General features: G+C 41.2%; 1 protein-coding gene across 1 annotated transcript in view; it reads right to left on the reverse strand.

Moving 5' to 3' along the window:
- The window catches only part of LOC122064981 (AP-4 complex subunit epsilon-like), a 43,473-nt gene that overhangs the window by 14,124 nt on the left and 12,310 nt on the right, over positions 1–17,039 (reverse strand). Inside the window, exons 2-8 of the mRNA XM_042628776.1 lie at positions 7,875–8,060; positions 5,319–5,534; positions 5,086–5,196; positions 1,536–1,733; positions 1,317–1,448; positions 345–401; positions 118–234 (exon numbers count right to left, since the gene is read on the reverse strand). Coding sequence (XP_042484710.1) covers positions 118–234; positions 345–401; positions 1,317–1,448; positions 1,536–1,733; positions 5,086–5,196; positions 5,319–5,534; positions 7,875–8,060 — 1,017 coding nt within the window. The remainder of the gene's footprint in view (positions 1–117; positions 235–344; positions 402–1,316; positions 1,449–1,535; positions 1,734–5,085; positions 5,197–5,318; positions 5,535–7,874; positions 8,061–17,039) is intronic.

The raw sequence follows: 17,039 nt of genomic DNA on the forward strand, positions 1-17,039 counted from the left end.
CCCCCCCCCCCCAAACAAAAAAATAAAATAAAATAAAATACAAGAAGAATAAGAGAAGCAATTTTAAAAACAAAGAGAAGTACAACATATAGAGATCTCAGAAAAGTTAAAATATACCTTGACATTGTCATCACTTGGATGTGCCTCTGCCACATCACATAACTTCCCAGTGACATAGGAAGCAGAAAACATTCCGTCTGCAGTTCCGTATTCACCCAAGACCCAACAAATTACCTGTGACTCAGTACCATTAACAGAATGGACAAAGAAGTATGCTTGTGGAGTTGCTTTCATGTAAGTAAAGGGGGACTAAAATGAAACTTAAACAAAACAAAATCAAGTACTTGCAGAAACAAAGACGGCAGTTTTGGCTCTCCAATAATGCGTAGATATGACTCTACCTGTACCAAAAAAAAATGCACGAGTTAGATAACAAAAATTTGAAAATCGTTTAAATAATAGTATTAGGGCTTTTACAATTCTCGGTTATAGAGTCCTATAATTAACTAATAAGAGCAGGAAATACACGATTCTAAGCCACAAAAGATAGATTTTAGTTTATAATGACAAAAAATAGAAGAAATAGATTTTCAATATTTCTGGGTCATGCCGGTGCAGCCACGATAATGCTACTGCATCAAGGTCCAACATTTGGCAGCTAAAGTGTAAGCTTAGGCAAGGACAGCACTTAATTTTAGGTTGTTAGATGAGAAATCAATACTGATATAGCAGTCCAAACGAATGGATGAGGATGGGGCTCAGAAGCAAGTAGACGAACAAAATGCTTACGAACACCTCAGGGGAGAAAAAAGTAGACAGCGGGATATATGGATGTAGGTACCTCATACAATTTTGCAACAGGAAATTCCAGCTCAAACTAATTTCACCTTAGATATCTTACAACCAAAATCACCATTAAGTGTGTGATCATATAGGGAACTTAGAAGCGTAGAGTGCTGGAACTTGAGTATTGGTGACAAGCCATGTTAAGGGTGGTAAGCCGGGTTCCAGACCCTGGTTTTGCACCAATCTTAGTCCTATGAGATATAGTGAGAATTTTGGACAGCTTGAAGTTCAAAAAAATCTCTTTTTAACTTTTGCTAAATTTTGAAACCTTGGTGATAGTAAGACAAAGTTATCAATCTTTTATGCGTAGTTGTCAAGACGCCAATGCAAGCTAAGGCAGTGGCCAGGTGCTTGTCACGAGACAGGCATCTAGGCAACCAAAGCGTAGGAACTCACAATGCAGATTTAAGACTTATGGTAGCAAAAAGTAAATCATTTGGTGCCTAGATGAATCAAGTGGATTTACATACAGCAGAGGATCTCAGTTGACTATCTGCACCTTCGTCATCGCCCCCAAATCCTTCAGCAATTAGCCGCATTAAATTATGTGCCACCTTAACATTGACAAGATCACCTGCATGCTCAAAGACCTTATTCATGGTCTGGGAAGAAAACATGTTAGATGCCTATAGAAACAAACCATGATCTAAACAAATGAACGAGCAGGAGCAGCAAAAGCAGTAAAACACCTGAATAAACCATTGGTTACTAGGGGCAAACTGCTCTGCAAGTTCAACACATCGAGATGCTATTTCTGTTTTGTAGTGATTATCATTAATGCTTATCATGTAATCAATCATGCGATCAGCTATCACTTCCACATTAGAAGGCTTGGTCATTTTATAAAGCAGTTCAAAAGTCTTCCTCTTCAAGGTATCATCTGGATCCTGCATCAGGAAAGATTGGATTAGCCTAAAAACAATTTCTTCTGGCTAGTATGAACATGAAAAATGGGTATTTTCAACTGCAAAAAGTTAACAACATTTACATTGTACAGCGTTTGATGAATGCCACTAGAAAATGTCCAATATTCAGAAAGATAAGTAAACATTTTTTAATCAACACGTAAATAACACAAAAACAAAAAATAAATATGTCCATTAGATATATCTACATCATAATTCATTCTATTTGCTTATTCCTTAATGAGCCCCATGACAAAATTAAAATAGGAATCCTGATGTAGATAAAACACAGAATTGGGCTTATTTTACTAGAAATAAGCCTTGTATTGGGCCGCACATGTGTTGGCATTTGCTCCAATGGTTTTTATTTTTTGGTAATAGGTCACTTTACAACAACAACAACCATAACCTTATCCCAACTTAATGGGGTCGGCTACATGGATCCAATACATATCAAAGTAAAAGAAAAACAGAATAAAAGAAGTGTACACAGAACTAAAAGGCGTAAAAGAAATAAGTCTTAGCAGTAAAATAGAACAACATCCCAGGAACATCCCCTACAAGGGGTTGGCTATGTGGATCTTTGTCCTCCACAGTGGTCTATATGTGGTCATACTAGAATACAACCATACCTTTTGCATATCTTTCCTAACCACTTTGTTAATAGCCATTTTAGGTCTCTCCCTACCTCTTCTGAAACTCTCTATATGAATCCGGCCGCTTTTCCTTGTTGGGGCATCCATAGGTTTCCATTGAACGTGGTCATACCATTTCAACCGGCTCTCGCGGAACTTGTCCTGAATTGGAGTGACCTCCACTTTGTTTCTAATACAACCATTCCTTACTGTTGGATGGGGTAATGACTTGTGTCAAATATGACACCAGCCCTCTTTCTTTACAATAACGGAGAGAAAGTAGGAATATGGGATTCTGGTTCTTTATTTTCTTCACTGTGATTCTGGATACAATTGCATTTCAGATCCTAGTCACCTAGGCTATTGTAAACCCATCAAGAGGTAATTTGAGCTATGGCTATCAGTGAGCCAAGGCCTTCTGATATGGCCAGCCTGTTGGAAAGTATCAACCGATAGGGCTGAAAGTGTCCAAAAGATCTCTGAAGACAACCATCCAATGTCTGAATGGCTTGCATCAAGTCATAGTGGCTAAGTGGCTGGTTCGCTGTACCTAGGAATTCAAGGATTAAAGTATCGGTATCGGTCACCGTATCGGTCGACCAAAATTAAGATACGTATCGGAGGGTATCGTATCGTATCGGAGACACGCTAAGATACGCTAAAGATACGCACATGAATAGATATGAAACACCTTTTTAAACACTTTTGCATAAAAAATTTGTTAAAAAAAGCTATTGATAACATGTATTATGCATAAACACTAAATTTATACCGCGTTTTTGCCGTTTCTGTTTCCAAAAACAGTAGAAACAGAGCAAAAAGTGTTTGATAAACTGTTTCGTTTCACTTATTTTCAGAAATAGAAATAGAAATTTATACTTATTTATGGTTCAAGAAACGACCCAGGCGAAACAAGTTCAACTTGTTTCGCCGTTTCTGGAAACGACTTGTGGCCATTTTTTCATTGGTTATTATCAACTTCTAAAAACATGACTTATCAAACACCTTCAATTCCGTTTCTGTTTCTAGAAACGAAAATTTATGTTTCTACCGTTTCTTGAAACAGAAACGGCAGAAACGTTATCAAACGGGCCCTAAGAATTCAAGGTTTGTAATTGTCCCATAAATGTAAAATCCTTGTTCTCAACCTTGATTTCCACTTTAGTTAGAGAGAAATATGGCTGGCAGTAACTTTGGAACAAAAACCTCTCAAAAAATCATGTTTTCTAAAAAAATACCCATCTTAGCCATTATATGACCGTAGTGCACTGTATTGGTATATATCGATAATCACCAATACGTACTGATCGATACATACCGATACTCATCGATACATACAAATACTCACCGATACTTACCGATACATACCGAAATATATATTTCACCTCGATTTTATATTTTTCATAGAGTATCAGTACGTATCAATAGTGTATTGGTGCATATCGGTATATATTGTAGGATATATATCGATACGAAAGGATTTTAAAAATTCTATGTATCGTATCGGTGTGTATCGTATCAATTGGATAAATTTAAGATACGTATCGTATCGGTATCGAAGATACTTTAAACCATGCCTAGGATAGGTTACCTCTAGTGTGTAGATGAGGCCATTTACAGGGCAATCGTGGAGGACTTCGAGCATTTCTTCTAGCACACTATGATGTGCCCTGCATTTGTCATACAATCGGAGGGAAATTGGCATTGGCACCATCATTCCATAAGTGAGCTCGATCCTCCATGTAATTTTGAGGCATTAGCCATTAGGATGGCCTGAGGGGGTCCACTTTGTACTCATGTATCACCACACAGCATTGAATTGTTGGGACTTCAGTCTCCATGAGCGTATATTACATGTATGTTGTACTATTTCATAATTAATAAATATTATGTTTCTTCATTCATGGTGCATAATTTACTTGTTTTACTTTCCTTTTCAAATTCAAACCATTACTTTGTGTGACCTTTCTTGCAATATAAAGGTTTACATATGTTTATATAGACATTCCAAAACTCACAGGCAAAAAGGCTCTGTTTAAGCAACATTTCGGACAAAATTTCAGATTTCGATCTGGCCGAAACAAGACGGAAACCCGATTTTTTGAACTATGGCACATAATGAGGTAGTCCAATCACAAGCAGGGATCATCCAGGTAGCTGACCCGGTGGACCTCTTAGCATTTCTCAAATATTTATAGTTTTTTCATGAAAAGAGAACCAACACCACCCTCCCCCAACTCAGCTCTGCCTCTTATCCCAACTAAATGGGGTCAGCTACACAGATCCCAAATCCTGCCTCACCAATGAACTCTATTTGATGCCATATTTGTAGCTGACCCAAGGCCAAAGAATGGAAGAGGAAACAAAATCAGAGTTAAAAAAAAAAAAAAAAAACAAGTGTCTCCCTTGAAGCCATACACAAAGCCTCCTTCAGAAGTTATACGCCACAGGTCCAAACATGGAACATCTTATTAAATTCACCAAATGAAATTCCATACAGAGGACTTTGCAGAAGGCCTGAGCCTCCAGTGACATCATAAATTGTGGTACAGAATGCAATACAAGCAAGGAATTAGAATAAAATCATATGTAGAAAGGAAAGCGTTACAGCCACTACCAATGAGGACCTACATGGAATGCCAATGCCTTTCTAGTCCCTAACACGACATCAGATTAATAGAATTGTATTAGTCTCTCACCTCCAAGCAGTCGATCACAGCAAGCTGGTGCTCCTCAGCAATCTCTGGGTTTATTTTTATAAGTCTACCTAGGGCATCAATGCCCATATACTTTAGATTATGACTATCACTCTGCTCAAGTTAGAAAAAAATGTATTAAACATGGTGTTATTATAAGAAAGACAGCTAACACACATACAAAATAATAATTTTGATGTTTCATAAAAACCAAGTGCAAACAGTGGGTAGCAAACCTTCAGAAATCGAGAAGTTACTTCTGCAGCAGATTCTAGCAATTTGGGGCTAGAATGTATGGAGGAAACACAACAGATGCACTCATATAGAACAGCATTCCCTATGTTGCTTGATGGATCACACTTCCTAAATATGTCACCCAGAACAGTAAACATGTGTTCACTTGCTTGTTTGTCACCATTACCCAGCAATGCCAAAATTTTCAACAATCTGATCTGCAAGATACAAAGTGAAACCGATGTATGAATAACCATGTAAGGTGCATCCTTGTTAATGCTTGAAGCATTTAACTGGAGCGGCACCTTGTCGCAGCCATAGAGAAAAGAAACCAAACAGCACACTGCAGCAATAGACATTTACGGTTCTGAGAGTTCAGTAATAAAGGAATCTGCTTCCGAACACTTAAACAGGTGAATTTGTTGAATTGGTAATGCAGCATGGATGAACAAGTAGGAATGAGGCTTCAATAAGTGAGTAATTGAGATTAGACCATTTCCTATCTCTAGATTTATATAAGTCTTTGGTTATGAAATCAGCAATTTGAAGATATTTTGGGGGAAAAAAAAAAAAAAAAGAAAGTAATCAACGAATAAAAATTAAAATGGCATCCTAAGATTTCTGTTTGCAATTACTTGGATTATTACAACCAAGAGGAGTTTAGGATTCAGGATCCTATTCCAGATAATTTGTGATATTATGAAACTTTGAAACACCCAACTTAAAGAATACACCATGCCTCACTAAACTGTACAAGGCCCCAAATCCAACCCCTTCTAAGCAGCCCACACTAAAGAGGGTGGGTATCTCATGTCTTCACATCAATACACTTCTATGATAATGATGAGACCTCATTAAAGATTCTCCAATAAAGATATTTCCAAATATCCCAAAAGAAAAAAAGGAATCCTCCAAATTATTCTTCTCATTGATGAAACAGTGATGGAGTTCTAAAGCCTAGCCACAAGTCCAAGGGGGAGAGCTAGGCACTAGCTAGGCTGTCTTTGCAGTTTGTATACACTTTCTTGGTGTCTCTACCAAAGTCAGGCACATGGGTTACAATCTAGTGCAGGTCAAGTTAGGGTTTGATGTGCACAGTTCTGGCAAGTCCAAGGTTAAAATAAGTCTCAAGACTTTAAACTATGATGTCTTTGCACAGTTCCATATTTGCAATGTGATGCAGGTCATAGGAAGGAGAATTGGAGGATATTCTAGAAGATCTAGAGAAGATAAGTGGGGAATATTCTGTTAAAGAAATTCCAGCTACTATAGGGATTGTAGGTTTCACTTCATAGCTTCTTACTTTCTATTTTGTAGGGTTGGATAGATATGCTACAATCCATCCATAGTTTCTATATTGTAATGTTCTAGGCAGTTTCTATTTTGAAGGAAGACTTAAGTTGTAAGGGATCCTCCTACCATACTAGAGGTTTTCTTTGTCGGTTTCTATAACAACAACAGCTCAGCCGTACAACAACAACAACAACAATCATAACCTTATACCAATTGAATGGGGTCGGCTACATGAATCCAATAACAACAGCTCAGCCTTATCCCAACTAAATAGGGTCTGCTACAAGGATCCTATTTTGTTGGTTTCTATGAAGTAATAAATAAATGAAAAAGGGCTTAGACCCAACAGTTGAAAAACAAAGCGAGTTTTAGCTTCAGCCCTGTTAGTGCAGTGGTGACGCTGTCCTTTTGTACTGTGGTGATGCAGTTCCACCCTCTTGGTGGTGATTCCAAGAGCCTGATTGGTGGTTCAGTACGTAAGATATGGTAGTGATTCCACCCGCAGGCCTGGCAGTAAAGCCTTGGTTATATCCTTCTTCTTTTATATGTAAAAATAATTAAATTAATAAAAACAGAGTTGAAAAAAAAAAAATCCATTATTGATTTATGTCTGTCCCATATTTTGATCTTGTGGTGATTGATCTCTCACTAGCTCTTCACTGGTTCGAGATCGATTCTGCATTACAATGTTTGAGGCAGCACCTTGCACATCAGGTGAGGAGGAGCAGCCTTACGCCTCATTGCCTCATGCCTTGTACCATGTCAATGAGGTGCAAGGTGCAAGGGAAAGCACTTACCTGAGGTATGCAAGGTGCACAGTTTTTAAAACAAATATTTACGATAATTTATTAAATCAGTCTATACTATAGAAAGTTTCCTATTTCTTCCAACCAATTGAAATGCTAGCAAGCTTCCTATATTTTTACGTAGGATTTTTTGTTTTCTATCAGCATCCACTACCACCAACCTGCAGCAAGCACCTTGAAGGAAGAGAAATGGTGGGGTAACTTGTGAGAGGCAGGGGAAAAAGGCATTCTGTGATTTTTCCTCTGCAGTCAGTGAATCATAGAATATATGTTTCTAAAGAAGATGTACTATGCTTACAATAACAATGTCTGCCTTGTAGAGAAACTAGCTGGAAATTGCTTGTGAATTCAGCCAACCAAAAAAAACAAAAAAGCATATCCAGTGCACGAGACTCTCCTGGCACTGCAGGCCTCTGCAAAATTTCATTGACTGAAACATAATTGATGTGTAGTAATTACCTGAATGAATGGGGCTGGCATCTGATGGTAATCATAACTCTTCGGCAATCTGTGTTCTGCTACTTGCTTAAGAATGCTTACGAAGCCGATAACTAAATCCTTGTAAGAATTTGCATCAGTAGCGACAAGATCAAAAAGAGGGCAGAGTGTTGCACCCATGACCCCAGGATCATTATCACAGAGCCTCTGCAACATAGGCACAAATACTTAAAAATAAGGGAAATAAGAAATTTTCTTTTCTTTCGTGAATAATAATGAGAGAGAGAGAGAGAAAAGATTGGTTCAAAGAAAATTCCATCTTGGAGTTTTATCAACATTTTTCCTGTGTGGGAGAGATCTAGTATTTTCTGAATCCTTATGTAAGGAATTACAAAATATTATACGTGAATTAGAAGTATTGGTTGAAGAAACATGAATTGGAGCCTGAATCTAAATATAGCTCAGAACAATACATTTTGCCTAACTAAGTTTGGATTTCACTTATCAGCGCTGCTTCGTAAGATAAAACATATGGCCCCCATGCACCCCCTAGAACCTACCATGTCCCTTCCTCCTATGTCGGTTCCCACCATCAGAAACTCTCCACTTCAACCTCTTTCATCTGCAGCCCCTTCCATTCTGGGAACTGCTCACTCCCCTTCCTCTCCTTCCAGACACCCCTCTTCCTCCTCTCCTACCAACCCTCCAAAATCCTGGAAAACTGTGGTTTCTTCCAACTACCACCCATCCCATGTTGGCCTTCCCTTGAACTTCATCCCCCCTACTCTCATCAATGAGTCGCTGGTGGGATTCAGCCCTGTGGGAATGCTCGACTCCGAAATTGCCAAATGGAAAAACTCTCATTGGGCATTTCCTCAGAAGCAAACCCCCTCTTTCCAATCATGAAGTCCTCTCTCTCTCTGCAATTCTTCTGGCATGCTGCAAATGTTCCTCCTTGATAATGGCATTTTCATTTTTAATATCTCAAACGAAGAAAAGAATGCGGCCTTGGAAGGTGGTCCTTGGCTTGTTGGCAAAAACACCTATATTTCTCAAACAATGGGACCAGCATCTATCCCTCAGTAAAGTTGATATCAACGCTATTATGGTCTAGATCTCCATGTCCAATCTTCCCCTCTACTACTGGTGTGCCCAAGGGCTTAGCATAATAGGCTGAGTCATTGGCTAGCCTTTGTATTCTGATCACAGAACACGGATCCAAGATCGCCTGGCCTTCGCAAAAATTTGTGTCGAGCTCTCAGCAGATGTTACTCCTTCCTTGGTTGCCATACACGACGAAGATAGATTCTCTTTCTCCCAAGTCATACATTATGAATGGATGCCTCCCTTATGCACAATTGTAAAATATTTGGTCACAAGACCTATTTCTTCGTCTCCTTCCACTCGCCTCCCTGGTCCTATTCTGGACCTCCCATCAGGTTCTCCACAGCTTCTACAGCCTTGGAAAGGCGTAAACATCGGTTCTTCGATCAACGTCTCTGCTCCTCTGCGTCCCGCCGATCTTAGTTTTGTTGATCCCTTGCCCTCTGCCGGAGCCCACCCTCCTGGGCTTACCCTTGGCCTATCGCCAGATCCTTTTGACTCTGCTACTGCTGCAACCACCTCGGAAGGCATCATCTCCGACCTGCTTGCCCCTGACCTCTCATCCCCCCTTTGGTTTTCAATCCACTAAAGCTGTCTGTTGTCGAGTCGCCTCAGAAGGTGCCTGCGCTGCAACGCAAGACCATGCTCCCACCAACCATCCCTGCCCTAGCCTCACGTCAGGCTCTGCCTACCCTGAAGCCACTTGCAGTGGCCTTCCGCAAGGCCCTGCTGCCTCTAGTGATACCTGCCCTGGCCTTCCACCAGGTCTTGCTACTGTGAATGACTCTGCTCCTGGCTTCTGCCAGGCCCCGATGCCACTGTCGATTCCCTAGGTTCCGGGAATGCTCCTACCCATTTGGTTATCGCTCCCTCTGAGCCTCCTACAATGACTTCCCCCACTCTTGTCCCCCCTTAAGGAAGAAGAAATCCTCCAGATCCACTTCTCTCTATAGGAATTGATAAGGCTATGCTCCCCAAAGCCTCTCAGCCTTCCCCCCCCCCCCCCATTAAGGAATATCATCATAGGCTTAGGCAGAAGCCCCTCCCTACCCCTTCCAAGCCTCCTTCTAGCTCTTCGGAGCTCTCGAAGCCCTCTTCATCCCATTCTAGATGATTCCTTGGATCATCTGGAATGTCAGAGGCCTCAACTCCTCTGCCAAGCATGCTGTTATTTGATCCCGCATCAGGTCCTCAAAAGCCGCCCTCTGTTGTCTCTTTGAGACCAGAGTCCTCAAGCCTAATGCCCTCATATCATCGCTTCCATTGACCCTTCATGGTCCTTCCTTTCCAATTATAGTCACTCCCCCAATGATCGTATCTGGATTCTATAGAATCCCCCCTGATCCATGTCACCTTTGTTGCTTCCTCCTCCCAATCCATCCACCTTTCCCTCTCTTCCCTCTCTGGTTTGCCCCCTTGTTTCTTCTCTATCGTCTATGCCCTCGACAAGGCTCCTGATAGGCTTTCCCTCTGGACCAACCTCTGTTCCTTTGCCCCCATTTTTAATGACCTCCCTTGGGGCGATTTCAATGTGGTCAGATATTCTCATAAAAAGCAAGGCAGCTCCCCCGTTGATCCTCTCTGTTGAAGCCTTCAATGATTGCAATGAAGTCATTGGCATGAATGACCTTAGATGGTTGGGATCCAAATTTACTTGGCACAACCAAAGAAGCGAACCTGACCAAGTCGCTTGCAAATTGGATAAAGCCCTTATCAATGAGACCTGGCTTAACTCTTTCCCTCTTCCCATGCTTCATTCAAACTCTCTAGCATTTCTGATCATTCTCACATCACTCTTTTCGTTCGACCCCTCATCTCCTTTGGCCATAAGCCATTCAAATTCTTTAACATGTGGATCCCTCACCAAGATTTCCTCCCCCTGATTCATGAAACTTAAGATATCCTTGTCCACTCCCCCTTCTCCCCTCTTATTGATTTTTCCAGAAAGCTCAAGAATGGCAAAGCCGTTTTCAGAAGTTGGAACTCCAACACTATTATGAACATCAATGACCGAGCTCTCTCCTGTCAGTCTAAGCTGGACGTCATCCAATCCAGGCTCCTAGAGGACCTTCATAACTTATCTCTAGTGGATGAGGAAAAGCAGGCAGCATTGAAGCTCTCCTCTCTCCCAGCCCAAAAGGAAAGCTTTCATTGCCAAAAATCCAGAATCAAATGGCTTGAGCTTGGTGACTCCGACTTTGCATATTTTCACAGATCGTTCAAGGCTAGAACTAATTCCAACTCCATTCCCAAGCTCTTCTCCAGCTCTAGGATTGAGCTACTCTCGCCTGAGGACATCAAATCTAAAGTCGTCTCCTACTTCTCCAACCTCTTCCACCTCCCTTCCCTCCCCCCCCCCCCCCCCCCACTCCCCAACCTTTTTGCCTGATGATCTCCTTAACAAATTCATTCTTGACCAGCTCAGGCCTCTAGGCCATCCCTTCAGATGATAAAATCCTAGCTGCTTCCTTCCCCATAATTCAAACAAAGCCTTTGGTCATGATGGGTTTAGTATGGGAGTCTTCTCTACTTGCTAGCACATCATCAGAGATGATTTCATTCTTACCATCAAAAGTTTCTTCCTCAACCCCTCCTAGATTAATGGTGTTAACCACACCTTCCTTTACCTCATTCCCAAGAAAGAGGATGCCAAGGTCATGCCTGATTTCAGACCCCCATCTCCCTTTGCAAAATCTTGTAGAAATTTATAGCGAAAATTATGTCCAACAAAATACAGGTATTCATTGGCTCACTTGTCAGTCCAACCAATCGGATTTTATAGCTGGGAGGAGCATAGCTAACAACATCATTATTTATCATGAAATTGTCAAAGGGTTTAACTATAAATCCCTTTCCTCTGCTACTCTTCTCAAGATTACCATTCATAAGGCATTTGACTCTATCTATTGGGATTTTATCTCCAGAGTCCTACTCCAAATGCCCTTCCCCCCTTCTTTTGTCCATTGAATTCACTCATCTCAACTCCTCCCTTCTCAGTCCTGGTCAATGGTAGCCCTACTGTTACTTCTCTTCCTTGGTCATCATTTGTCAAGGACGACCCTTGTCTCCCTTCTTTTTCTCTCTTGCCCTTGAGGTCCTCTCCCACTCCATCCAAGCCCCCACTGATCAATACCTTATCTCTCCAATCCCCAAATGCAAGTGTCTAATGCTCACCCATCTTGCTTTTGTTGATGACCTCATGATCTTCTCTACAGCTGATCCTTCTTCCATATCCAACATCATGTCCTCCCCTCGCCTCTTCAAATCCCATTCTGGGCTTTGTATCAATCTCCTCAAATCAAACCTCTTCCTTTTTGGTTTCTCCAATGCTTGCAGAGACCAACTTCTTGCCCTCTTTGGCTTTTCGCTCAGATCCCTCCCTGTCAAATACTTTGGGCTGCCTATGATCACCTCTAGACTCTCCTCCCATCATTACTCCCCCCTTCTTGATCTAATGGGGAAAAGGCTCCAGCTTTGGAAAGGCAAGCTTCTCTCCTATGTTGGTCGGCTAGATCTCATCAAATCTGTCATCCAATCCATGTATCTCTATTGGCCTGGAATCTTCATTCTTCCCTCTGCCACTACCAAATTGATTGACTCCCTTCTCTGCCTCTTCCTCTGGAAAGGTGCAGAATCTTCCAAATTCCTCCATCTAATGTCATGGTCTAAGGTTTCCAGCCCCAAAGCGGAAGGCTGATGCAGTTAGGCGTGGGAAATTTTGGGAATAATTTAGTTATTTGTTTTGTTTCCTTTAATTACTAGTGTAGGGTGTGGTCAAGTTTAGTAGGGATATTAAATTTTTATTCCAGTTGCCAAATAGGTCATTTTAATTGACTTTCAATTTTATGCTTTGATTCTCTTTATATAGCCATTTAATGAAAGAGAATTTATATTTAAATAATTGAATGAAATTGAAGAATTTTGGGTTTGAATCCATGACCGCCGACCCCTCTTCCTCCTTCTCTGAAATCTTTTAATCTCTTCTTTTCCCTTCTCCTATTTCCTCTTTATTTCTTCTTCTTCATCTCTATTATTTTCTGGTTTTTCCCTTACCCTGTTCTGGGAGACAGTTGCAGCCCTAGTTTAGAGGATCGATCTCCTTCTCCTTTCAGCTATTTGGATTGAGACTTTGGTAGAGAGTTCCCTACCAGTAGGTGACACAAACCCAAGACCATCTCCGCCAAAGTTTGGTTTTTCTGAGAAGAAATCCAAACCAGATTCAGATCTGAGTTTTACCACCACCAATCCCAGTTGCAGGCTTGATTCATATTCAGATCTGGGCTGTCAAGGTCTTGTGATGCTGGATTCAGACCTGCTGCAGCGACCTTTCCTTTGAAGGTTTAGGCCAACCCGAGGCCTAACTAAGAAGCCCTCTCGAACTGAAGTTTCTTCCCCATGCCTGCTCTGTTTTGATCCTAAGGAAGAAGACTACTTTCTATCGTGAGTGTTATCTTACCCTAATTTCTTTTATTCCTCTATTGCCCTTCCCTTCACCTGGTTATTACCTTAAGTATCAGTTTTTACCCATCTTTCCAGGAATACCCCTCCCTCATCTCATGTTACTCCATTCACTTGTTTTCCATTTATTAGCTTAGTATCCAATAATTACAATTCTGACACCCATTATTAGAAACACCAAATTAATTTTCATAACTGAGTTTTTCTTTGGGATTAATTCCAGATCTGTCCCCATTCAGCTATTTCACTCTAAAAGGGTTTTAAATTGTGCCATAAATTACAATATTGCCACCGGTTTGCTTAAATTGAATTATTTGTTCTTTTGTGGGCCCCTAAGCGATCCGAGTCCGATTTTGGAACCTGGATCCACATCAAAGGCGGCTTAGGTTTGAGGCAAACCATAGATGTTAACTCTGTCGATATCTTAAAGCTCATCTGGAAAATTGCCTTGAAGCATAACAATATTTGGGTTTCTTGGGTCTACTCCTATCTTTTCAAGAAGGACTCACTCTGGACTGCTGCCCCTTCCTCAGATGCCTCCTAGATCTAATGCAAAATCCTCAGCTCTAGACTTACTGTTCTTGATGCAATTTCCTATCTTCTTGGAGACGGTTCCTCTACTTCCCTTTGGATGGACCCTTGGCATCCTGCTTTCTCTGGCCCCTCCTAGATCTATCTACTCTTCTAAGTTGAGTAGATCGGCCAATGTTGCAGCCATTCTATTTGCCAATGGTTGGTCTCCCCCCTCCCCTTGCCGATCTCTGATCCTCCCTTCCCCTATCCCTCCTGACCACCGTGGAAGGGACAAAGTCCTTTGGCTCCCCTCTCCCCAGGGATCGCTCACCTCCGCCTCTACTTGGGATTTCATCCGTTCCAAAGGCTCCCTTGTGCCTTGGCGCAACACTATTCTAGTTTAAAGGTCATATTCCTCATCACAGTTTCACAACCTGGTGTGCTATCATTAACTGCCTCCCAGTCTTTTCTCATTTTACCAACATATTCAGGTCCCCCCTCCTGCTGTCTCTACTGGAATGGCACTGAAGATGTTGATCATTTTTTCTTCTCTTGCCCCTTTGCCTCCTTTTTTTGGAAGAGGGTCCTCAATTCCTATTGGCCATCCCGCATGAGAATTCTTCCTTTATCTAGAGAATGGATCTAGATTGACATGACATTTGGAGGGTCTTCTATTTTTTATACGATTGGGATGCTCGCATTTGGTGCCACGAATAGTCATATTTAGATGGAGCATAATCTTTGTAGATGGACTTCCAACTCCCGGTCTTACGATAAGATTTGGAAAGCCATCTACTTTGATGTGAGCTCCAACCTTAATTGTCTCCTTCATCACCCTATTAATGATACCCAAGGAATAGGCTCACTGTTGTTTCCTGGGGCTTTCCCTCCTCTATCATCGCCCCCCTTAATGTATCCCCTCTCTTAGTTGGGCTCTTGGCCCCCTATTGTTGCTTCCTCCCCTGAGGTCTTGCCACTAGTGGTTCCCTGCCCCCCCCCCTACCCTTTGTATATTCTTCCTCTTTGCTAATACATTTATTTATTCATCCCAAAAAAAAAAAAAGTTTGGATATCACTTGAGTTTTATAACATAGTCCAACTATCTTTTTTGAACAATAAAATAGATGTGTAAATGTGAAATATGAAACTCCTACACATTGATGAAACAGAATCAAATCATCAATAATCATTTTGGTGGCATAAGGATTTACCACCACAAACAATTCAAGTATAACAATCATATAAAAATCAATTGGATATGAAGGTAATAGAGACTGTAGTACTCCACAAACTCATATTTATCATGGTCATTTTAATTTAATCCATAGTGGCTGGTTCCAAGAAATCAAATTTTAAGCATAATATCATATATACAAGTATACAACTATATTCTATAAACACATGCAGCAATGAAATAAAATTACGTAACCAACCATCGAAGTCAACATATAATGGTAAATATTGAGTTTCTAGGGGTATTTTAGTCCTTTTGAATTGTTTTCTATGCTGTTTATGTATTGTGCAGGTATGAGGGGTATTTCTGTCCTTTATACTCCCTTTATTAATTTGTAGGTTATATACACACACACACACACACACACACACACACACACATATTAGAGAGAGAGACCTGCGACTAGTTTTGGATTGCCTAGCCGCAGGTAGCCTCCTCCCTTTCGCTGCTTGTCTCGATCTCTCTCTACTCTCCTCTCCTTTCTTCTCCTCTTCTCTCTCTTATTTCTTCTCCTCACTAATCTGGTTGCAGGATCCTGGAATTCTCTCATGATGTTAGAGCCCCTGAAATCAGATTTCGTTTTCTCCATCTTCCAACTGCTGATTTCTATTTTCTTTCAAACACTGTGGTGAGCAGCCACCTATTGCTACACCTACTATGATGTAAGAGTTACTCCGTCATCAATGGAGTATTTTTGTTCTGCCTCAAGTGATGATCTACAGTTTTCTCATTTGAAGAACTTGTGGAGCAAAAATCGAATTCCCCCCTTCCCTACAAAAAAAATCGATTTTCTCTAGTGCTTGTTAGTTGCTACTTTCCTTGGATTTGGGACTATTTGAAGGTGCTTTATGCTGCTTCTCAGTTGATATTCAAGATGTATAGCTCTCCAGATCAAGTGATATCGATTTCTTCCTTCTCCCCCAAACCCTGCAAAATCGATTTTTGGGTCTATGGGTTGCTGCTGTTTTTTGATGTGTGAAGATTATTTGACTGATGGTTGTTATTTGAGTTTTTGAAAATCCTGAAGGGTTATTGATTTTCTCTGTGGGGCTGTTGTTGCCCTACTTGCTGTGTGGTTTGCGAACCTGTTTTTGTGCTGTCCTGGTGCATATATTGCTGCTTATATTGATACTATTGCTGCTGTCTGTACTTTGAATTCCCTGTATGGCTAAGACCAATGAGACCAAGTCCCCTACTCCTACTGCGGACAATGTGAATGTTCATCACTTCCATTAAGCTCAAAGGGAGCTCCCATTATCTGTTATGGGCTCAGGCTGTGTGATGCAGTTGGGCGTGCGAAAATTTGGGGTTAATTCAGCATTTTGATTATTAATTTTTCCTTATTGTTAGAGTGGGGTGTCCATCAAGTAAGTTGGGAGATTTTATTTCAGTTGCTAATTTAGGTTAGTTTCCATGTTAATTAGTTTCATTGTTAGGTTTAATTTTTCTTTTTTATAGCCATGTAACACAATAGAGAAGGGCATTATTAAGCTCATTTGGAAAATTGTGTCAAAGCAGAGGGGCATTTGGGTAAATTGGATCCACTCCTACCTACCCAAACACCACTCCCTTTGGACTGTCCCAATCCCTCCGGACAGTTCCTCGATCTGGAGGAAAATTCTCTCTCAAAACCTTGGCCCTCAATGCCATCTCCTTTTCCATTGGTAATGGCCGAACCACCTCCCTTTGGATGGACCCCTGGCACCCAGTTGGTATCCTCTCCTCCCTGGTGTCCCCCAGGACCATCTACTCATCTAGCATCCCCAAGTTTGCTCTTATTTCCCGTATCCTCTCCCTTCTTGGTTGGTCCCCCCTCCCTCCCTTCCCCCCCTCCTTGACCTTTGGTCCTCCCTCCCTCCTCTCCCTCTTGGCCATCG

The sequence above is a fragment of the Macadamia integrifolia genome, unplaced genomic scaffold, assembly GCF_013358625.1.
Source record: "Macadamia integrifolia cultivar HAES 741 unplaced genomic scaffold, SCU_Mint_v3 scaffold1844, whole genome shotgun sequence".
Lineage (NCBI taxonomy): Eukaryota > Viridiplantae > Streptophyta > Magnoliopsida > Proteales > Proteaceae > Macadamia > Macadamia integrifolia.